The sequence below is a fragment of the Triticum aestivum genome, chromosome 7A, assembly GCF_018294505.1.
Source record: "Triticum aestivum cultivar Chinese Spring chromosome 7A, IWGSC CS RefSeq v2.1, whole genome shotgun sequence".
NCBI classification, from domain to species: domain Eukaryota; kingdom Viridiplantae; phylum Streptophyta; class Magnoliopsida; order Poales; family Poaceae; genus Triticum; species Triticum aestivum.
In genome coordinates, this window is record NC_057812.1 from 130,505,412 (window position 1) to 130,527,874 (window position 22,463).

General features: G+C 47.3%; 3 protein-coding genes and 2 long non-coding RNA genes across 10 annotated transcripts; 1 reads left to right on the plus strand and 4 right to left on the minus strand.

Moving 5' to 3' along the window:
- Window positions 1–4,315: 4,315 nt before the first annotated feature.
- Window positions 4,316–11,025, plus strand: LOC123147043 (uncharacterized). Of its 2 annotated transcripts, none has more exons than XR_006473031.1 (19): window positions 4,316–4,473; window positions 4,627–4,798; window positions 4,960–5,835; window positions 5,962–6,106; window positions 6,183–6,283; window positions 6,385–6,642; window positions 6,746–7,089; window positions 7,202–7,357; window positions 7,437–7,496; window positions 7,619–7,885; window positions 7,980–8,054; window positions 8,165–8,302; window positions 8,425–8,649; window positions 8,742–9,435; window positions 9,573–9,763; window positions 9,891–9,975; window positions 10,070–10,323; window positions 10,467–10,542; window positions 10,652–11,025. It is a non-coding gene; the product is annotated as an uncharacterized lncRNA (long non-coding RNA). The 2 variants fall into 2 exon arrangements; XR_006473032.1 differs by having other exon boundaries at window positions 6,183–6,267.
- On the minus strand, window positions 5,790–15,161 carry LOC123147042 (uncharacterized). Of its 4 annotated transcripts, none has more exons than XM_044566294.1 (11): window positions 14,996–15,161; window positions 14,634–14,861; window positions 14,324–14,536; window positions 14,136–14,225; window positions 13,675–14,020; window positions 13,343–13,474; window positions 13,113–13,211; window positions 12,704–12,960; window positions 12,524–12,599; window positions 11,140–11,231; window positions 5,790–6,254 (listed from the first exon to the last, which is right to left on the minus strand). In XM_044566294.1, the coding sequence occupies exons 6-11, from the start codon at window positions 13,376–13,378 to the stop codon at window positions 6,191–6,193; spliced, it is 624 nt and encodes a 207-aa protein (XP_044422229.1). In that variant the 5' UTR covers window positions 13,379–13,474; window positions 13,675–14,020; window positions 14,136–14,225; window positions 14,324–14,536; window positions 14,634–14,861; window positions 14,996–15,161; the 3' UTR covers window positions 5,790–6,190. The 4 variants fall into 4 exon arrangements, with proteins under 4 accessions (XP_044422229.1, XP_044422228.1, XP_044422230.1 ...); XM_044566293.1 differs by having other exon boundaries at window positions 13,343–13,517; XM_044566295.1 differs by having other exon boundaries at window positions 11,140–11,244; window positions 13,343–13,517.
- A 137-nt stretch (window positions 15,162–15,298) lies between these two features.
- On the minus strand, window positions 15,299–16,419 carry LOC123147044 (uncharacterized). Its single transcript, XR_006473033.1, has 2 exons — window positions 16,173–16,419; window positions 15,299–16,048 (listed from the first exon to the last, which is right to left on the minus strand). It is a non-coding gene; the product is annotated as an uncharacterized lncRNA (long non-coding RNA).
- A 199-nt stretch (window positions 16,420–16,618) lies between these two features.
- LOC123147045 (uncharacterized) lies at window positions 16,619–17,549 on the minus strand. Of its 2 annotated transcripts, none has more exons than XR_006473034.1 (2): window positions 17,313–17,538; window positions 16,619–17,200 (listed from the first exon to the last, which is right to left on the minus strand). XR_006473034.1 is itself a non-coding variant. In XM_044566298.1 (2 exons), exons 1-2 carry the CDS (start codon window positions 17,463–17,465, stop codon window positions 16,803–16,805), a joined length of 543 nt encoding a protein of 180 aa, XP_044422233.1. In that variant the 5' UTR covers window positions 17,466–17,549; the 3' UTR covers window positions 16,619–16,802. The 2 variants fall into 2 exon arrangements, 1 of the variants encoding a protein (XP_044422233.1); XM_044566298.1 differs by having other exon boundaries at window positions 16,619–17,192; window positions 17,313–17,549.
- A 1,127-nt stretch (window positions 17,550–18,676) lies between these two features.
- Window positions 18,677–20,719, minus strand: LOC123148619 (probable fucosyltransferase 8). Its single transcript, XM_044568081.1, has 2 exons — window positions 20,442–20,719; window positions 18,677–20,320 (listed from the first exon to the last, which is right to left on the minus strand). The coding sequence occupies exons 1-2, from the start codon at window positions 20,617–20,619 to the stop codon at window positions 18,846–18,848; spliced, it is 1,653 nt and encodes a 550-aa protein (XP_044424016.1). The 5' UTR covers window positions 20,620–20,719; the 3' UTR covers window positions 18,677–18,845.
- Between the last annotated feature and the right edge of the window lie 1,744 nt (window positions 20,720–22,463).

Genomic DNA, 22,463 nt, shown 5'->3' on the forward strand with positions numbered 1-22,463 from the left:
ACGTCACGAGGAGTTCCGGAATGGTCCGGAGGTAAAGAATTATATATAGGAAGTGCTATTTCGGGCATCGGGACAAGTTTCGGGGTCACCGATATTGTACCGGGACCACCGGAAGGGTCCCGGGGGTCCACCGGGTGGGGCCACCTGTCCCGGGGGGCCACATGGGCTGTAGGGGGTGCGCCTTGGCCTACATGGGCCAAGGGCACCAGCCCCAAGAGGCCCATGCGCCTAGGGTTTCAAGGAGGGAAGAGTCCTAGGAGGGGAAGGCACCTCCTAGGTGCCTTGGGGAGGAGGGATTCCTCCCCTTGGACGCACCCCCCTAGGAGATTAGATCTCCTAGGGCCGGCGCCCCCCCTTTGGCCCTCCTATATATAGTGGGGGAGATGGAGGACTTCTTACCTTTGCCTTTGGTGCCTCCCTCTCCCTCTCCAACACCCCCTCCTCCTCCATAGTGCTTGGCGAAGCCCTGCCGGAGTACTGCAGCTCCATCACCACCACGCCGTCGTGCTGCTGCTGGAGCCATCTCCCTCAACCTCTCCTCCCCCCTTGCTGGATCAAGGAGGAGACGTGGCTGTTCCGTACGTGTGTTGAACGCGGAGGTGCCGTCCGTTCGGTGCTAGGATCTTCGGTGATTCGAATCACGTCGAGTACGACTCCCTCATCCCCGTTCTTTGAACGCTTCCGCTCGCGATCTACAGGGTACGTAGATGCATCTAATCACTCGTTGCTAGATGAACTCCTAGATGGATCTTGGTGAAACCGTAGGAAAATTTTTGTTTTCTGCTACGTTACCCAACAGTGCCATCATGAGCTAGGTCTATGTGTAGTTCTCTTGCACGAGTAGAACACAATTTGTTGTGGGCGTTGATGTTGTCAACTTTCTTGCCGCTACTAGTCTTATCTTGCTTCAACAGTATTGTGGGATGAAGCGGCCCGGACCAACCTTACACGTACGCTTACGTGAGACCGGTTCCACCGACTAACATGCACAAGTTGCATAAGGTGGCTGGCGGGTGTCTGTCTCTCCCACTTTAGTTGGAGCGGATTCGATGAAAAGGGTCCTTATGAAGGGTAAATAGAAGTTGACACATCACGTTGTGGCTTTCACGTAGGTAAGAAAACGTTCTTGCTAGAACCCTACTTCAGCCACGTAAAACTTGCAACAACAATTAGAGGACGTCTAACTTGTTGTTGCAGCAAGTGCTTTTTGATATGATATGGCCAAAGTTGTGATGAATCATGAATGATCTATATGTGATGTATGAGATGTTCATGCTATTGTAATAGGAATCACGACTTGCATGTCGATGAGTATGACAACCGGCAGGAGCCATAGGAGTTGTCTTTATTTTTTGTATGACCTGCGTGTCATTGAGAAACGCCATGCAAATTACTTTACTTTATTGCTAAACGCGTTAGCCATAGTAGTAGAAGTAATAGTTGGCGAGCAACTTCATGGAGACACGATGATGGAGATCATGGTGTCATGCCGGTGACAAGGTGATCATGGAGCCCCAAGATGGAGATCAAAGGAGCTATGTGATATTGGCCATATCATGTCACTATTATTATTTGATTGCATGTGATGTTTATCATGTTTTGCATCTTGTTTACTTAGAACGACGGTATTAAATAAGATGATCCCTCATAATAATTTCAAGAAAGTGTTCCCCCTAACTGTGCACCGTTGCGACAATTCGTTGTTTCGAAGCACCACGTGATGATCGGGTGTGATAGATTCTAACGTTCACATACAACGGGTGTAAGACAGATTTACACATGCAAACACTTAGGTTGACTTGACGAGCCTAGCATGTGTACAGACATGGCCTCGGAACACAGAAGACCGAAAGGTCGAGCATGAGTCGTATAGAAGATACGATCAACATGAAGATGTTCACCGACGTTGACTAGTCCGTCTCACGTGATGATCGGACACGGCCTAGTTAACTCGGATCATGTTATACTTAGATGACTAGAAGAGGGATGTCTATCTAAGTGGGAGTTCATTATAATTTGATTAGATGAACTTAATTATCATGAACTTAGTCTAAAATCTTTACAATATGTCTTGTAGATCAAATGGCCAACGTAGTCCTCAACTTCAATGCGTTCCTAGAGAAAACCAAGCTAAAAGACGATGGCAGCAACTATACGGACTGAGTCCGGAACCTGAGGATCATCCTCATAGCTGCCAAGAAAGATTATGTCCTACAAACACCGCTAGGTGATGCACCTGTTCTCCCTGCAGAACAAGACGTTATGAACGCTTGGCAGGCACGTACCGATGACTACTCCCTCATTCAGTGCGGCATGCTTTACGGCTTAGAGCCGGGGCTCCAAAAGCGTTTTGAGAGAGACGGAGCATATGAGATGTTCGAAGAGCTGAAAATGGTTTTTCAAGCTCATGCCCGGGTCGAGAGATATCAAGTCTCCGACAAGTTCTTCAGCTGTAAGATGGAGGAAAACAGTTCTGTCAGTGAGCACATACTCACTATGTCTGGGTTGCATAACCGCTTGACTCAGCCAAAGAATGGACCCAAGCCCGAGACTGAGTGCTTTTATTGCAAGGAAAGTGGTCACTGGAAGCGGAACTGCCCCAAATACTTAGCGGACAAGAAGGCCGGCAAAACGAAAGGTATATGTGATATACATGTAATTGATGTGTACCTTACCCGTACTCGTAGTAGCTCCTGGGTATTTGATACCGGTGCGGTTGCTCACATTTGTAACTCAAAACAGGAGCTGCGGAATAAACGGAGACTGGCGAAGGACGAGGTGACGATGCGCGTCGGGAATGGTTCCAAGGTCGATGTGATTGCCGTCGGCACGCTGCCTCTTCATTTACCTACGGGATTAGTTTTAAACCTCAATAATTGTTATTTAGTGCCAAGTTTGAGCATTTCGAAACTACTTGATGCAGCCTTCATCTCCATCGTGGGCGGGCTCCGTATCTACCGCTTGGAGCACGACGCACCAGCCAGGTGAGTTGGAGGTCGGGAATGGAGAGGTCAGCATTTCGAACTGTATAAAACTGTCGCGTAGACAGCTGAACCTAACCTCAATCCATTCTGATACAGTTATGTCTCAGTTCTCTTCAGGGCGAGGTCGTTCAAGATGATGCGTTTGACGAGCAGCCTCTCGGCCATGGTTTGGATGCCATGGTCGGGCAAGAACCCTTGGAAGAAGGGTTTGGCGACTACGATCCAACTGCTGCTCCTGAGTCTCGGCGAAGCACTGGTTGCTCTGCCGTCGACGATGAATCCGGAGTCGTCTGTGGAGGCAGCGTTGTAGACTCTGAAGATGAAGAAGACATCATCAGCATGCCGTTGAAACGCTATCGTATTTTAGAGTAGAAAGCGTAGCCAGAGGACAAGTGGTACTTGATTTGTGTGGCAAGAGATGACGGTGATTTAGTTCGTACCACGCATTCCACTAGAGGCATCATTGAATGTAAAATGTAGTTTCCCGTTTCGTGATCACTGATTATCCTTTAGTAATGTTGAACTCCATGGTGCATGTGTTGGAGGTACGGGAGAGAGGGGATGGGATGGGGCCGATCTATATTTTCTGCCTGGCTTATTTTCCCTTGTCGTGAAGCTGCGTGTGTTCTTGTCGATCAATAAATATAACTAGAAAAGGGACCAATTCGGGCAACGAGTAGAGAATCAATGATATAAAATTAGATGGGCCGATTTGCCTCGTGGTGTGAGTGGGAGAGATGTGTCGTGAAATGCAAAGAAGCATAATAAATGTGTGGGTGGGTGGACGTTGGCAGCAAGAGGGAGGACCGTTGCTCCCGTTTATTCCTTCCCCTTGGCATTGACCGCACTGAAACAGTGAATGAACTGTTCCGACCGGGGAGCATTTCAGCTAGTACCGGTCTGGTTCCGGAAAAAAGGACAAGTGTACATATCATGTGTCCGTCCACTATGGGCAGCTTGCGCAGGTAGGCACTTTTAGAAGCCGGGTTCAGATGGACCACGTAGTAAACAACCTGAATAAATTTTAAAAAAGTGAGCATATACACTCCGTGACGGGTGATATTTTGAAACGGGATCATGATCCCACGAGGCAAGCTACGTCGACGGTGTGGTACGCTAAATTCATCCCATGACGAACCGTGCACCACTGCAAAACGCGGCAACCACGGTCATCGATTGCACGAAAATTATAAATATAAAGGGCAAAAAAAGTCTGCTTTAGAAATTTTTGGGCGGCGTGGGCAGCCAGCAGTAAAGGTGACTTGACCTCTCACTGTAGCACGGGGGGTGAGAGACAGCTCGTAGCCTCATTTACAAAAAGGCTACCCCGGCCAGCAGCCAGAGTACTACTTTCTCCATCCCAGCTGCTTCACTTCCTCCTCCTCCACTGCTCCATCCCCCATAACCACTGTTGAGGAAGACCTAGATCTGGCTTCCGAGTGTTGACACGACGACGAGATCATCTGCGCTCCCGCGGATAGTGCTCAAGGTGAGGTTCCCCGGTTCGGCGGTAGAATAAGTGGCAAGGGTGCTTTCCAAGCTGCACTTTTCTCTTTTCTTTGGGCTGCACTTTTGAGGTTGATTTTCCATTGGATGGTGGTGCTGCCCTTTTCTAACTCCTAATCCATGATTCCTTGGGTAGGGCATTGAGCATGGAACCGCCGGATCGTCCACGCAAGAGGAATCTGCCATGTGTGCAAGGTGAAGGCGATGGAAAGAAGAAAAAGCCAAGATCCGTCGGACCCAGTGAAGGATCCATCGATGGAGCCCGTGCTCGAGGCAAGGGCACTTCTCCAGCCACCCCCAATGCCTCGGTAAGCTCATATGCATCAGTTCTTCTTATCCGCAAAAATCATCTTGGCCCCGTCCATCGGGATTCGATCTGAATCTTTCTGCCGTGTTCTAGGTTTGCAATGTTTTTTAGTGCGATGGATTAAGCCTGACTAATGTGGTCGTCCGGAAACAAATCTTGCAGGGAGGAGCTGCTGCCGTTGGGGAGGTGCCGAACGACGCTACCAGGAAAAGGAGGGGAGAGCTGGTCAATGACAACAACCAAAGGTCGTCGAGACGGCGTGTATCTCGGCGTACGCTTGTGTTGGTTCATGGGTATCCACATCAGGCCAGTCAAGTAATACCATTTGTGCCGCCGGGCCTACTAGCCGAATCGACAGTACTCCATGGTAGAGTTGTAAGGTGTACTTGGAGCTGTCAGCATGTCCTCTGACTAGGGTTCAGTCGCTACCCACTAGTGCATAGAACTAGCATGGCCAGCTTGTTGACTGCTGCATGGACGGGGGAGGCTGATAGAAGGTTCTATGCATGGCTACTAAGTAGGTTTAGGTGGCAAGACATGAGATTCACTTTCCCTGATGGCCAGCATAGATATTTCACTCCAAGATCCATTGTTAGAACATTGGGTCTGAGTAACAGTGGCCGCCAAGTCAGTATGATAAAGTTGCCTCCAAAACATAGGCAGAATTTGGCACTCCGTATTAGAACCATCCTAGGGATAGAGACTAAGAAGCGTGCCAGGGATGGGGGGTTGACAATTCGCGCCGTAAGCGACGCTATCAACAGAATGATTGCTTCAGGAGATCTCCGTTATAGAGACAGAGCTTTTGAGATGGCTTTCTCACTGTTAGCGGCTGATACATGTGTTGGCCCTAAGCAGTCCTACACTTTGATACCTTGGGAGATGTTTGCTTGTGTGCTGTGCGCTGAGGGGACTGGTGAGTACGATCTAGCAGAATGGGCATTTGAGATCATCAGAGCAGCTGTGAAAAAACTACAAAAAGATTTGGTGGCTGGGGTGAGAACTCTGATTGTTGGCGGTAGCCATTTGGCACTCATTGTAAGTGCGCTCGAGATAGTAATTTACAACATGTATGCATTGCATCATCAAAGTGAAAATGAAAAAGAAAACTGAATCTCTGACACGTTCGTCCACTTCCTTGTTTTCTTGATTGAACACTTGCAGCCGTGGTTCTTCGACTGGATGAACTTCGGTGCAGATAATGTGGAGCCGCACACTGTCCCCCACATCAGCGTTTACACCGGGGAGATATGCAGGAGGCTGATATATCTCACAAGGGAATACCCCTCTGTTTTTAGTGTAAGACCAGGTAAAAAATTAACGTAATTTCTGTCCATGGAAAATGTGAACTAACACATAAAAATTTTGTTGCTTCACGTGTGCAGACCAAGTCTTATGATGAGTTCAACCCATTAGATGATGTGTGGCATGGGGTGGTGGGCGAGCCTGGTGGGATCCTGCGACATCCAAGTAAAAAGAAACAAGCGTTAGTGATTTCCATTGAAAAATAAGAGAGAGCTTGTCAACAGATTAGAATAATGTATCCTATGGTACTAAAACAATGCTCTGTTTTCGGGTGGGAAATAGCTCAACTGGAAGCGCTGCGGGCAGTTCAGGGTATCATTGCAGCAAACCAACAGGCTGCCATGGATTGTTCCATAAAGGAAGGCGATGAGGACCCCAGGGTTGAATGCGAGGACGATGAGAAGCGCAGGGAACGCACAGCTGCTAAAGGTAAATGGGCAGCAAAAGAGAGTTCAGAAAGCTCAAGCAGCGACAGTGATGACGAACCAATCGGCCCTAGTGTCCGACTAGGCAGAATGTTGGAACGAGCTGACATACGAGGTTTGCATCGTAGCATTTACCATTCGAAAGATATCACACACTGCTAATAAGAAAAGAACAAGGGCACGATGAGTAATTAATGTTTTTTAAAATGTCATTGCAGGAAAAAACATTGATCCACCAAATCCCAATGCCAGCTTAAGAATCAGCAATGATGTCTGGAATGCCCGCGTTACAGGCAAGTATTGACAAACAAAATTGCATTTACCATTATCATTTCCGAAAAGAAGTTGTGATATGGAGCTTCAACATGATGGTATTACCATGCAAGCCCGCGTAGCATGAACCGCATGCGGGCACGTCTGCAGCCTAGAATTCGTGATCAAGATGCTGGGGGGAGTGTAGCAAGGGGAACTGCTAGAGATCCATCTATGCTACGTAGCAGGGGAGAGACCCTGAGAGCAGAGCTGACAGAACTTGAGGCCCAGGCGAAAGCATACCTAGAATGTGGGTCCAATGACATTTTTGAACAAAGTAAATTTAATTTGTGGTAGCGACACGGGTTGCACTACAAATAAGGAATTTGTACGATTCTGAAAATTATTCATGTGTGTAACAGATGCGCAAATCCATGGAATTTTCCCGCATAGGGAAGGAACTTCTAATGATGATCCAGTGATTGTTGACGAGGAGAGACGTGAGCGTCTAAGGTCCTTATCTGCGGCTGCACTTGCTATTGTGGAGCAAGCTATGGATAATCCAGAAGTTTTCGAAGGTTTGTCATACAACACAATGCATAAAGTTGTCTTGTTTTGGTCGTGACATGAAACATAGTAGGGAAAATTTGATGGCAGGCATATTTGATCAAGCTAGAAGACTTCCTTCAAATGTTGGAGCTGACGGAGGCGCCAAAGGTAACAAATAAAGAAGACCGATCATCAGCGTTGTTGTTTGCATATTTAGTGTTCTGATTCTGTAATAATACTGCTTGTTTTATTTAATATTTTCAATTGTGACTATGCATATGCTGGAGCAGACAAACATGCATTTGGCAACAGCAGATCCAATGGTAACAACCAAGAACAGATACACTGGGCAGAACTAGAGAGGGACAGCCAAGATGACCAACATGAAAATGAAGGTGAAGCTGCATGGGATGTACTAACTGACGGCGAAGTTAGGGACAAGAAATAGAGGGAGCTACTGAATGCAAGCCAATAGGCGGCTGCAAACCTGTCTCCACTCGCCGCCAACGGTGAGCGTATGGTCAGCAGGGGACAGGACTCCTTGCGTCGTAACGAGGGTATAAATTGCTGCCATACTAATATGCTGTAGCCATTCCCAAGCATAAGAAAAAAGACAGTCTGATCTAATGTCAACTATTTCCCGGTGTTCAGATCTAGATGATGAGTTCTTTGGGGGTGCATCATTGGCAGGTACTGACTATTCTGGTGAAGAAGATGAGTCAACGGGTATGGTCCTACTAAGACAATACTCCAACGTTATTATAAATTAATATTTAGTAGAAATGATCCTGGAAAAAATCTGTGTTTTACATAATTGGATGACGAATTTCTGGCAGTAGCATCGCAAGTCCCAATCGACTACATGGACGAAGCTGAAGCATTGAATGGTGAAACAAATATGCCGGGATTGATTAACTTAAATGATTTGCTAGCTGCCCTGAACACATGCGTCTGGTGGATCGCGTGGATAGGAGGTTTACTTCTGAATTTTAGCAAAATATCTGTACATGACTACATGATGAATTACCAAAGCATTAATACATCGAAACAAATCAGGAGATGTTTAAAACTAACCTTGTTACTACGTGTCAAACAGCAATACTTGTGGTTGGTAGCGCAAGGGCAGGAGATGCTGATGATGAAGACCCCCCCCCCATCAGCGGCCCTATATTGCTGGGTTGGCACGGTGTTCTAGATGCACCAGACGGTCCAACAGATATGGGAGAGCAGCGTTCCAGGCAGCGTCGAAGGGCCCGTCCACATGGATTAGATGTTCCAACAACATGTCGGCCTGGTCCTTCCTTCCAACATGACAACGGAGGTAACAAAATCACGCAAAAGAAAGCTTGATCCCAAAACTTTTGCTTTTGTGGCTCATGAGTAGAACGAACATCATATGGATGTGTCATGTAGATTCGGATGATGGTGAAGCTCGTAGACATGGACTGCAATCTGTGAATGATGGGTCAGCCACATGCTTACAGCAAGCAGTGATCACGTATCTTCATGACTGTGATGCTGCCAAAAATGGTAAAACACACATAGTAGCTGCAGACATGACCGATACAGACGAAATGGGTGCAGCAGTGGACCAAGTCGCTCGAGCAGCAAATGTGGTGGTTGAGCAAACCAGAACCAATGAAAATACGGCTCGTCCAACTGTGCTAGATGTGCAAACATACTGCAATCCTGGTCCTTCTTTCCGGCGTCACGAAGCAAGTACTTTAACATGAATGTTTGTACAACTGTATATCTTGGTAAACCTTTTGTACCCACTGAGAAAAATATGTGTGCTGCAGATGGCGCCGACGGTGAGGCTCGTGCACAGGGTTTTGCTTTAAACGGGACTGGCTCACTGACTAACTTCTGACAAGTTGTCCTCACTTATCTGAAAAAAATGTGGGATTAAGCACACTGTGACACACGACAGCAAGAGACAACATGAATCAGCAGGGACTGGTGTGGTAGGTGAGAAAACATCTTCAAGGAGGGATTGGGGGGATAAGTACCCGCCGTCAATTGGGTTGAACCATTCCCATCCCTATCCTGAAGCAATTTCAAGGTTCAATGCTAACATGACTGCCTGTGAGGGTGGGATTTTAAAGAAGTAAGCTAAAAGCGGATACAATTCATCGTTTATTGCTTTTGTTTAACAAGAAAACATCGATGAGAAAGAAAGAAAGAAGAAAAATAACAGTTTAGAATTTCCCAAAAAAACTCTACTAACTACCAGGACTTTTGCAGGAAATGGGTTAAGCACTTCCATCCAATTTTGGCGATCGCGTCAGGACAAGACATCAAAGATGAGTTGACACCAGGGGGAGGTGACCATGAATGTTTGGAGGTGTATTCAACACATGCTACGTGAAAAGGATAATGGAATATACGGCGAGTGGCTCGACAGGTTCAGGGGGCTATTCGACCCACGCTTCGTTGTAAGTCACAACATATGTGAAAAATGTGGACAAAGAATTAATGTTAGCACCACTGATTGTTTTGCTTGTTGGTGAGGAATAATGCATGTTGTGTGTGGCATTTACATTTTCAAGAAGAGGTTTGCAGGGATGACGGCGAAATGGACTGGGATTACATAGAAACTATGATGAATTCAGAAGTAATTGGATATAGGATTGATTGGCTGAAGAAGGTAAATTTATTCTGACAGTTATTGCAAGTAAAAAATTGCGTCGCTTCCTGTGGCTAAGTTGAAGTTCTTATTCTCATGGTGTGAACGATGATAGTTTTGGTTCCCAGTTGATTTTATGGACTGCTGGTCAGTGTACCTTCTGGACAAGGATGAAAAGACGGTGATCGTGCTTGACCCAACCGAGACCGATGTCATGGATGAGATGAAAATTAAACACGAGAGCCATGCAAAGAAGTTCCAGCGAAGGTTCTGCTCTCTATTCAACAACTATTTCGGCAACGGGTTGGTTGAAACAGATGGTTGGAAATTCCTCTACCCATTGGTGGCGCAGCATGAACCGTGCAGTAGGTGCGTGTCACATAAACCCCAGAACATCCCGTTCCGCAGAACACACAAAATCGTGCCTTAAATTCAGTAGCACCACATATGGGGCAATGTGGTGAGCAGGATAAAATTTATAATGTTGATAAGTACGGTTTGTTGTCTGACAGGGAAGACAGCGGAGTGTACATCACACACTACTACACAGACTTCACCGGGTTGTACCTCCGTTCAACACTGAGCCAGGTTGGTGAACCTTATAATTATAGGATCATATTTTTAGACGCATCAACTTTGTTGTGAAAAGTCTACAAAGAGATTGTAAAACCTAGTTGGTTCCGATGTCGCCATGCAGGACCAGATTGATGGTTTGCGTGCAAAGCTCGCCTATGAAATTGTGACCATGAAGGGGAACAAGGGAGACGTTCCGGAGTTCGCATACGACATGATCATAGATTGATGGCCTGAAGATGAGCATGCAAGTAGGGCCCTGGGGAGACCGACTCCAGGCTCGGCAGATCTTTTGTCTATCCTCGTGGTATTAGTAGTTGCGTAGCTGAAGGACTAAGGTTTCATTTTGGATCGCTCGAAAAACCACTAAGGCGCAAAATAGTAGTTTTAACCAGCGATGTAACCCCTAAGTATGACCTTAAGACCTATAAGCTTGTGTCTGACAGAAGTGCGAACGACTGCTTGTCCTGGGCAAGTGAAAACTTATCACTATCACTTTGTGGCTGTTGGCAGTCGTTTTGCGTGCGGCGCGATTAGAGAATTTGATAGGTCTTCACTAGTATTTGTTTGTGAAAAACAAAGTAGGCGGATCAGTTTAACGAAGCGATTTACCTGATAATGAGGATGTCGTTTGTTGGTGGGGAAAGTTCCTTCAGCATAGTGATTGGCCATGATTTCCATAGTCGTGTTCCCTTGTTGTAGACCTGCCATTGCAGTCTAATAGAAATTGTTAGTAAAAATTAAATACTCAGAACGTTTAGAAGCCAGAAAAACATAAGTGTAAAAAAATACAAATGAAAGAAGATTCTTTGGGCAGTTGAGTTTGCTAGATTTATGAACCCATGCAGTCTGTTAAAAAAATACAACGTTTTAAATACGTGTAGGTGCTCGAACTTTGAACTTTCCCGGCGACAAAGTCACTCAGTTATCAAGTAGAAATGCATCCTCATTTGGGGAAATGCTACGAACGGTTGCTACATACTGGATTGTTGTCATATGAGATTATTTGGTGAGGAGTAGACAAGATCATGGTTAAGCGGTCAAACTGTAAATTTTACAGTTCTGGATATATGGGATGGGGTGAGGGGGCGTGATGCAGGAAGCTAAAAATACATTGAGCAGAACTTCCATTTTCGTTCGTTGAAGCTATTTCCCAAACCCTTCGTCCATCTATCAAAAGCTGGTTTCCAGAGTACATGTCATATGGACCTTGTTGTACATAAATTGATTGGGTGCACAAATTTACAAACGCCGATTTGAGAAAATCGGATCCTTAAGTTGGTACATAAACAGACATATAAGTGAAGAAAAATACAGACGAAGGAGATTTTGTTCGGCAATTATGTTGGATAATTTTGTAAAACAATGTTGTCCATGTAAGGAAAAAACAATTCAAACTACCTAGTGAGTATGAGTTCTGTGTTTCAGTACATAAAGGGGATCGATTTCCGATTGAAAAGCCATTTTCCGTTTCGGTAGGACTTACAAAACAAGTGGTTCATACTACATTCTTAAAACAGATTTTTTGATGAAAACCTGCCGAATACCATGGTTCACACGTCTACTGTGGCGTTTACAATACTCGATAGATCATAGAGAAAAAATAAAAAGCAAACCGAACATCTGAGCGATAAACGATGCGTTATGATACACCGAAATCAGCAGTAGATACATATTCATTCAGACGAAGCAGTTCCCACAACTCGCTGTCCCTCTAACCGGACTGGTTTGACCCAAGCCAAGAGTCGGTGGGTGCTAGTACCGTCCACAGAGCCTCATGCGCCAACTTTGACGAATTGCCCTGAAGTTTGACACACTCATGCAGGGCCTGCCTTTTCGTTTTGCCGACATTGTACTGTACATGTTGGTAGATTGTTGTTCGGTTTACGGTTGTCAGCCACAACAAGGGAAAAATAACTAAGCCATTTGTAATGACTCTGCATGACTTTGGGAAAAACATCGGTAAGAGTAGACGGGTTTAAGAGAATGGACCTACCTTGGTTAGAGGGATCTTCAGCTTCTGGCCGTCGTAGTGTCGGGCGATGTGGAGCACGCACGCGCCAGTTTCTTGTCTGTTTTGTGATAGACAAAAATGAAAAAAAAGGTAAATATAAATTGATGTATGGGAAAAGTGATGAAAGTTCCTGTAGAATTAGGGGGTGAGAAGGCTACATACGTATCGAAATTGTCCTCAGCTACAACGGGGTATTTGGTCGCCCACTGGCCGTCTTGCGTGGGCCAGCCAGCGTAGTACTCGTTCAAGCATTGGAAAAGAGCGTGATGAAGCTTCCAAGCTATGAGTTCGTGCTTGTCTTTTGTTGCGTCGCTCGGACCTCCTCCTCTGGTGAGAGGGTCAAGCACGTGGAGCTTCCTTGACAACATGTCCCACATCAGTATTATCCATCCATCCTCTGATGGTATTGGCAAGAAGAACTGAGCAGAGCACAACGAAAGGTTTAGCTACAAGGTAATTTATAGGTTTATATGTATGCCACAAGTTGGTGCACAATAAACGTCGAAATCATATGAACTGGAAGTAGATGAGCTGAGCATGGATGTAATTAAGTTCACAAGTTGGGGTGTACCATCTGGCAAGAGGTTATGTCATATGGGATCTCGTTGCCAACCAGCTGCTTCTGGATCGAGATGTTCGTCAAATATTCATGGTCCGCAAGGACAATGGTCTGGAAAAGGGTGAATGCATAAGAGGTCAGGGGTTGAACGATAAACTTGGAGGAATAGCTGAGAGAGCATGCACGCAGTAAGCAAAGGACCAAGATGAAAAAATGGGGGCATCTAGGCAAGACAGAATTACCGCAAATTCAGGTTCCATATTGTGCCTCCAGTTCATGTATGGACACTTTGAATTCGCTTCCTAGTCGAACTGGGAATACCTCCTCATGATTATAGAAACAAGCTCGTGGTGAAGGTGCTGCATCCCGACAAGCTGCTCGCGCAACGCCATACCGGTAACGCAGATCAGTCGTGGACTGTCATGTATAATATAGTACATATAGTTCATTCAGCGAATTCAAAAGACAACGGGTTAGAATGTAAGGGTGCTAAATAATGAGCACGGCTGGACCTGATGTAAATACTGAAAATTCAAACGGCGGGATAAAAATGAATAAGTTGAACGGGGAACACCTCTGTAGGTCTTGCGTTGGCAGCTGTGTGAAGTGGGCAACAATAAGGTCGGTTGTTGGCATGTGTGGCGGATGTGGCACAACACCATTCACCCATGGATCGGTTGCAAATCCATGCTGGAATATGTATTTCCGCTTGTGTAGATTGGTGCAGCACTGTCCAAAGACAGTAAATGGAGTGTTGACTGGAAGGTCTGCGTACATTTGAGCGATGGACATTAAAGTGGACTTGAAGTAATTGAGCGCATTGGAAGATGCTCGCGAGGAGGATTTCTTGCTATTTGATGTAGAATCCTGCGCATCCATGGCGCGCTTGCGCATACCGGCTGGTGGCAGAGGCGACGTAGCTAGAAAAATACAAGATAATCAAAAGATTAGAGATGTTTCTGGACGAGGTCCTCCTTCTGGGTGGGAGTATATAAAAAATTTCCGAGGATAATATATTGCAGGATGTCATTTGACCTTCGCAATCAGATAGCTCAGGTCTTTGTCCCTGTATTTTTCCTGCTACAGGCGTCCTAAAGCGTACAGACTTGGAGGTGGCAGGGAGGGCTAATGGATGGCGGCAATAACAGAAACAAATTAATGACTTGTGCATGTGAAGGCTACAAATGACATTGTCTAAACTGATTAATTTTGCTTTTCCTGACCTGATCTGGACACTCAGTGAAACCCCGAGCGCGACAGCACACACAACGATTTGTGACTGATTTTATTACTTTGTCTGAGAACGTGTAGAAGTCCATTTGAAGCCCATTCTTTGCTTCCAATAGGGCCTGCTGGATTTTGTTGGTGGCTTGGGTCAAATGCATAATGCCTCTCGCGTTGTGCTGTTTTAAAATCATCGTGATCTCGTCAGCTACCTGCGATAGATTGAATGGTGAGGACCTGGGGATTTACCATCAGTGGTAACTGATGTCGAAAATTAATGCATAAAACACTTAAAAAGGAAGCACATACTAGATGAGGATACTTGTCCCGTAGATACTTTGCAAAATGAAGTGGCCCGGGAGCGGGACCGGTAGGTGTTAAAACCTCGGTTTGCCCATGCATTACAGGAGTTGTGTTTGGGGGGTGTCCTGCCATCGGCATGCTGGAACGCCTAGTAAGCTTGTTGGTCGTTGCAAACGGCGGAGCTGATGGCGGAAACTTGTGGCGTGTGTACCATACTGTCGAAGCGTCTCTCAGCTGCATCCGCAAAAAATAATATTGGTAAAAATGAGACAATAACTGGCTGTGTGAATTCAGATAAACACACAGCGTTGGTGCAAAGGAGATTTCCTGCATACTCAAGCAGAAAATAAGTAAAAGCTCATCTTTACATTGGCATGCGCGTAGGAGGTAGTTCCTTTAACCGGGTCAGCAGCCATGGCAAGCATTCGATGGAAGGACTCGGGATGAAATTCTGATATCCTAGGGAGCACACTGTGTGACTTATTGAAAATGCCAAGGTCGAGGTTGTCAAGCAAAAAGACCTGCAAAACCACTACGACGTTGGCACACACCATGTCAATTCATGCATGGTTGCAAAAATGAAACATACCTACAACAATTGCAAAAAATTGAAAAAAATGAACTTGCCTGAAAAAAAGATGACAACCAGTTAGGTTGGTCGATAGATTGTTGGCCATCATGTCTCTCTTAAGCTTCTTCACTGCATCGAGAAGGTGCTGAAGGACATACTCACACCAGTTAAATTGATCGATTGATTCAATGTTTGCTATGGCTCCCCAAAAGTCAATGGTCGTGTAGTTGTGCTTCGTGGTTGGAACTAGCACATGACCCATAACGAATATCACAAATGCGATCTGGAAACAATCTTTCTCTAGTTTGCTTGAATTCTCATTGATGTCACGCATCAGAAAATCTCCAGCTGCCCTCAAGCTGTGTACTCCAGTTTTGTTCATCTGAAGTGTTGTCTTTATAAAATGAACAGCCTCAGGATTGATGTTTGCATCCCTCCCCTTGACACTACGGTGGCCGCATGGGATCCCAAAAACCTTGTAGAAATCCTGTGGGTAAAACTTAAGAACCTTGTTGTCCCTCAATTTAATCTCCCTGCGGCTGACGCTAACTCTGCTCATAATCCACGCGCTCGTCTTCAGACTCAGCTTCTGTAGTGCTGGCAGCTTCAGCATACCTCCAAACCTAATCTGCTCTACTAACCACTTCTTGTAGTCATCAAAAGTCTGAATTACACTGACTGCATGCTTCAAGGAGATGCGTGATGTTGGCGTGGGTGGATCTCCGGGCACAGCGCTGGAGGATGACCCGTCCAGGTCGGAATCATCTCCGACGGCGGTTGCGCCCGGGGTGTCATTGCCACAACCATCCCGATGCTCGGCGCGGCTACCAGACTCGGATCTATGGTCATCCTACAGGGGGGCACACGAAAAAAGGGTACACAAACAGCAAATGTGTCAGATCTGGGCGAGATCCATGACACACTGACTATAGTACAACATGAACAGAGAAAACATAATATGGGAGGGAGCATACCATGCTGTTGTGAGTACGAATAGAGTACTGCCTGGCAAAGAGGAGGGCAGCGGGGCGGATCCCTCGCAGATGATCTGCAGCTCGCCGGCGGCCGTCTTGGTCGGTATGGTTGACGATATGACTGGATCCGTGGAGAAGGGATGAAATGCAGCCGCCCACCCACCGCCGCTCGGGTGAAATGACGTGTTTGCCCCTTCATAATTAGAGTCAGTGTGTGGTTGGGGGCATGGGCAACATGCTGGATGTGCCGGCTCGTCATCTACAAAAATTACGGTCGCCCATATTAACATTAAGAAAAAAACTGAACGAGGTGGACGCGTAAATGCGGTATCGAAAACCACTGGACCAAGAGATCGTGTAGTGCAAATTTATTCATTATGGTCTAGGGAAACTATAGAATGCGGTGGCGCAAACATTGCTCAATCTGGGATTCAGACAGACAAACGTCATTTTAAGAAGATCTTCATTACCAACTACTGCGTTCCATATAAAATACTAATAAACATAATAGCGACAGTTCTCTTAAACGGGATTGGCGAGGGGCGAAACAGGCTTAGTGGTAGAGGGAGCCACCCTTGGTTACAATTAGTCCAGCCTAACCTAACTACCACGCAGCAGCAACACTTTAAGTTAAGCAAAGTACATAGCAAGCACGACCATCAGGACGGCAACGGTGAGCAAGATGTTGACAGTAGCCATGAGCACGACAACTGCGGCCAGTCCTTGTGCACCAGATGCTGCCCCGGCCGACGCAGCTGGCATGATGGCTTCAGCAAACATATTGTTGACCGCCTGCGGTGACTGGTGCATCGCAGCCTGGATCTGCGGCGGAAGATGCGGCTGGGCGTGCTGTTGCGCCTGGGGTTGTATGACAGCTGGAACCATCTGGACAGGCGGGTTGCCATGATGAACTGCAAATCCATGCCCAGCCGGGTGCCATCCGGCTTGATGCCGCGCAGCAACAATCTGGTCCTGAGTCATCCTCCTGCAATATGTGCGCTGGAACTCGAAGAAACGACACTGACGAGCTTGACAAAATATGAAACACATACTGGAATGCATTAGTCCGAGGACCTGCGATGACAAGCTGTGGCAACTAGATGCAGGGTCGGAACTTTCTGAATCAGAAATACAACTTACATCGTAGCGGATGCACTTGTAGAAACGATGACCGGCGTTGTTGCCGGTCCTAGCGACGGCGGTGACAACCTCGTCGCCACACAGAGGGCAGGGCATCAGAGGGAGCAGCCAGTCCGCTGGCACGGGGAGAGAGGAGGACGATGATGAGGACATGGCGGGTCAACCGTAGATGGCCGGGCAAGGTCGAGCTCAATGATTCAAGAGGGGGGTGGGAGGGGGATAATAGTGCATGCGGTGGATGAGGTTGTGACGGTTGGGCCGGTGGACATTTATTGACACACCTGTGCCAACGCCGTCTGTGCGGATCCTTTGTTCATACGGCTCATGATGGCTCAGCTCGGGGGCAGAGCCGTCGCGCAACCATCTGTCTCGCAACGGCGTCCACTAGAGCCGTCGCAATCAATGCTTCTCTGACACACGAGACGGGAAATGCATATACGGTCAGAAAATACATGAAGACACACATATCTTGGCGCATAGGAACGGTGCGGATATCGGGCTCATCTGAGCTCGAGCTCAGAAACGGATTTTCGGTAATACTATTGCTACTTATTCATTATTCATTGTTCCTTATTTTGAATTTTTAATTATTATTTCATTTTCTTTCTTTATTGAGAATAAAACCAATGCCACTAATTCATTCCTTCTTAGTAATCGTTTTTGCGAAAAAATATATATTATTATATGTTTATTCTTGCATATTTTTGAAAAATGTAATCTTTGTGAACCTAGTGTGCAATTTTTGTCGTTCTTTGTTTTTATTATTATTTTTGTTCTTAAATGGGTAATACCGATGTCACTAATTTATTCTTCCTTAGGAAACTTTATTATTTTTATTTGCTTAAATTTTATTTCATTTCCTTTCTTCTTTAAGGTTAATACCAAAGCCACTAAATCATTCCTTCTTAGGAATTCTTTTTTTCTGAAATTTCATCATTATATGATTATTCTTGCATATTACAGAAAAGCACAATTTCTGTGGAGACCCTATGTAGTTTTTGTTTCTTTTTTCTTTTGATTTTCTTTCTTCTTAAAGTGTAATACTAATGCCACTAATGCATTCTTTCTTAGAGAACTTTATTATTTTCATTTTTTTCTTGAAGCGTAATTCTGAAGCCACTAATTCTTTCCTCCTTACGAAACTTTTTTTTGTGAAAATTTCACAATTATATACTTATTATTTCACATTATAAAAAAGCATAATTTCTGCATAAATTTTGTGTAAATTTTGTTATTATTTTCTTTCTTCTTAAATGGCAATTCCCTTGTCGGTGAATAATTATTTCTTATAAAACTTCATTATTTTCATTATTTTGATTTAGAGAAAGTAGAGACGCCATGGATTAAATATCAATGCCACTAATTCATTCGATTTTACAAAACAAACCCACTAAGAACATGTAGTATAGAATTTATTTATTTTTTCTTTCTTTTTACGACGACCAACATGTATTTCAGTGATCACAAATCAAGCCTAAAAACAGCAATGTTTGCTAGAGCAAAGAGAAGCCTCTCTGCATAGAGCCAGCCAACTCAGTCGACGAGCTTGAGACCGAAATCCACATCTTCGCAATGGCGCAGGAAGGGCACATGGGCCACGGGGTCAAGATCCTGCTTGCGCCGGCAGACGAGCGACGGCGGCGAGTGCAGGCACGGCTCGATGGACGCGGGCCTGACGCACGCCACGTCGGACCTCATCTTGCTCAAGTCCAGCGGGGCCAGCAGCCTTGGGCGCAGGCCGGCCAGCGCGTGCGCCACGTACCCGAAGGTCGACCACGACGTGGTGACCATCTCGTCGCAGTAGCTGAGCAGGAAGATCTCGGCGAGGGCGCGCTCGTTGTGCGCGCGCGCCTCCGTGTGCTGGTCCTGGTCGTGGCTCGGCTGGTACACGGTGACGAGCTCGCCGGAGGCGGTGGCGTTGTTGTAGTACATGCCGTGGAGCTTGTCGTAGTACTCGGGCTTCAACGACACCACCAGCACGGCCTTCACCTTATTCGCCTTGGACGTCGCCGTGGTGTTCGACGACGGCCGGACGATGGCAGGGGGTTCGCTGCCGGTGAGCTGCGGCAGGAGACGGTGCTCCCGCGTGCACCGGAGGATCTGGTCGAACATGACGTCGAACGGGACGGGGTGGTGCCAGACGATCCGCACCTGCACCCCGAGGCGCTGGTCGGCGCCGGCGAGGTAGCCGTCGAAGAACCTCTGCGCGATCCCCCACGCCGGGTTCCCCGGGTGGAGGAGGTACCTGCCGAGGTGGTGGAACACGGACCCCTTGGATGGGAACATGCGCTCCAGCTCGTCGCTGTACGTGGGCACGAGGAAGAGCGCCACGGCGAAGTAGCTGTCGGAGCGGAGCACCATCCAGTTGAAGCCGTCGAGCGCGCGGTGGTCCTCCTCGCAGAAGGTGTGGCTCTGGAGCCGGAGGTTCATGTTCTCCAGGTGGAGGTACACGTACGCCGGGAGCGCGCTGGAGGCATTGCCGCCGTCGTAGCGGACGACGTTGTTCTGGAGCATGGTCACGTAGCTCTCCTTGGATTCCGACCCGAAGCGGACGTCCTTGTAGGGGAAGCTGGCGGGCAGCAGCCAGGAGGTCCCCGGGAAGGGCTCGCAGAAGAGGCCCTCCATCTCCGGTGGCTCGTGGACGAGGAGGACGCGGGCGGTGAGCAGCGCGTAGAGGAAGGTGGAGACGAGGCTGAGCATCCGGTTGCCGAGGCCCTGGACGGGCAGCCACACCACGTACCTGCACTCGCCGCGGTCGCCGTTGCGGCCGGACCGGAGCTGCGCCATGGCCTCGCGGTACCGCGACGTGTCCGGCCCGCACCGGCGGTGGTTGGCCTCGTACTGCCTCAGCTTCCGGACCAGATAAGGCGAGACCGGGAACGGCGACGGCTTCCATCGGCGGGAGCCCTCGTAGCGGCTGCGGCACGCCGGCTCGTCGAAGTTCGGCGAGAGGAGGCCGCCGAGGAGCCGGTCCGGTTCCCGGGGCGACGAGGAGGCGTTACGTGGACCTGTGATCGATGGATGGATCCGGCAAGCAAATCAATCAATGGACCGCATGGAACACGGGGCCCCTAGCTAAGGTGGCAGCCGGCATGGGTGGGTGAGCTTCAAGGAGAGTGGGTGCCGTACTCTGCTGTTTCACCTGCGCCCTGGCCAGGGCGTCGGCGGCGATGGAGGCGGCCCGGTCGCCGAAGAGGAAGAGCAGGAGCAGCAGCGGCAGCGCGGCGAGGAGGACGGCCATGACGGCGCCCCGGCGACGCTCCGGTGGATCTCGCGCTCCCGCAGCTTCCATCGCCTCGGAACCCATACGCAATCTAGTGCTTGTTTTGTTTTGTCGAGGTCGAGGAGGTCAAGTGGGGAGGTCAACTGTTGCAGTGGATTGATATTTATGCAAAGCTGTCCTGCATGGAGTAGAATGCCAGAATGGCAAAATCGGCAGATCCAAGAGTAGATCCAATAGTGCCGGGGTGGCTGTCTGCTGCTCATCATTCATTCCTTGTGCACACACATACAATGTGCTTGGAAGAGTTAGTACTTTGCTAATTTTTTTAAAATAATACATTTTTTTAGTAATTTGCACAAATATTACGCCCAAAAAATTATTTTCAAAAATAATACACCGTCGGCCAGCAGCTGGCCGACTGGGTCTTATCGGCCAACTGCGAGCCGACAGGTGGCTTCTCGGCCACCCGGAGGCCGACTATTGGCCAGGCCACGTCGGGCGCTGGCTGTCGGCGCGGACTGGGTCACGAGCGACCCAGTCAGCCAGCTGCCGACCGATCGGCCAGCTGCTGGCCGACAGGGAGCCGGCCCCGCACCACACATCTCTTTCTCCTCTCCTTCTTCTTTCCCTTTCTCCCACCGCAAGCTTCTCTCTGCTCTTCCTTCCTCCTCTCTCTTACACGAACTAGCTCCAATTAATACACCAAAATGCCCCGTTTTTTCGCGGATTTGGCACCGTGAATGGGTTCTACATAGTTAGGGGAGTCAAAAGAGACCTCGATCTACTGATGGGGTAGCTTGTGGTGGTCGTGGTGAGCATTTTGTTGGAGCATTTTTTCAGCGCATTGGTGGAGGTTGTGGCGGTGGTGGAGGTGGAGGTGGTGGTGGTGAAGCTGGGGCAGTATGGTGGAGGTGAAGCTCCGGTAGTTTGGTGGAGTTTCCGGCTCCAGTTCCGGTGATTGAAGGCCGCCGTTCGTTGTTCGCACGCACGCTATAAGGGTATATTTCAACAAACATTTTTATTTTCGAAGTTGCGTGCAATTATTATTATTTGCTCCGGTAGTAATGTAAATATATTTAGGTAGTCGTGGTGAGCATTTTATTTCCCGGTACCGGTGTGCAATTATTGTTATTTGCTCCGGTAGTAACGTAAATATATTTAGGTGGTCGTGGTGAGCATTTTATTTCCCGGTTCCGGTGTGCGATTATTGTTATTTGCTCCGGTAGTAAACGTAAATATATTTAGGTGTGTCAGTAATTGGAGTTGCTCCGGTAGTAAACGTAAATATTTAGGTGTTCTTGGTGAGCATTTTAAGTTGTTGCTTAATACTTGTATTAGTTGCTCCGTTAATATTCTGTAATATATAGCTAGCTAATATATAGACATGTCTAATATTTCTTAGTGGGGTATATTAAGTTGTTGCTTAATACCTGTATTTCGTTGTTGAAAAAAATAGGTGAGCCGAGATGTCTGATGTAGTGAACTTCAGATTTTGCTATGGTCCTGGTACTGTCCAAACAACTGAGATGGGAGCAGATTTGAGTGAATTTACTCATATAGATGTGCCAATGAGCGCACCTCAAACATGGTCTGTCAGTCAGTTGAAAGAATGGATTGCGGCAAGTTTAGGTCTTGATACTGAAACACACACCGTCGGTGTTCATGCATTGTGGACACGGTCAAGTTCAATAATTTACTTTTATTTAAGGCCGATAGAGCGAGACTCCGAATGGGTGCGGTAGTTACAAGGTTGTGAACGAAGGGGATGCAATCCTGTTGCTTTAGTTCTTCGCGTCGTGAAGGAGGTCACTACACATGAAGGCGAGGGTGGCTACGATCCTGGTCATAGCAGTGTAGGGAGGCAGTTATCTATGTCAAATGCTGGAGATGATTGTTACGAACAAGGACAGAGCAGTCAGGTAGAAGGA

Bases quoted from the DNA above. Each gene is read 5' to 3' on its own strand.
- LOC123148619 (XM_044568081.1), bottom strand. From the start codon at position 20,619: ATGGGTTCCGAGGCGATGGAAGCTGCGGGAGCGCGAGATCCACCGGAG. The intron at 20,321-20,441 runs GTACGGCACCCA...CATCGATCACAG, and splicing joins GGCGCAGGTGAAACAGCAGA to GTCCACGTAACGCCTCCTCG.
- LOC123147042 (XM_044566294.1), bottom strand. From the start codon at position 13,378: ATGAACTGGAGGCACAATATGGAACCTGAATTTGCG. The intron at 12,961-13,112 runs GTACACCCCAAC...TGCTCTGCTCAG, and splicing joins ACATAACCTCTTGCCAGATG to TTCTTCTTGCCAATACCATC. The intron at 11,232-12,523 runs GTAGGTCCATTC...CTGCAATGGCAG, and splicing joins TGAAGATCCCTCTAACCAAG to GTCTACAACAAGGGAACACG.
- LOC123147045 (XM_044566298.1), bottom strand. From the start codon at position 17,465: ATGTCCTCATCATCGTCCTCCTCTCTCCCCGTGCCAGCGGACTGGCTG. The intron at 17,193-17,312 runs GTAAGTTGTATT...CAAGCTCGTCAG, and splicing joins ACAAGTGCATCCGCTACGAT to TGTCGTTTCTTCGAGTTCCA.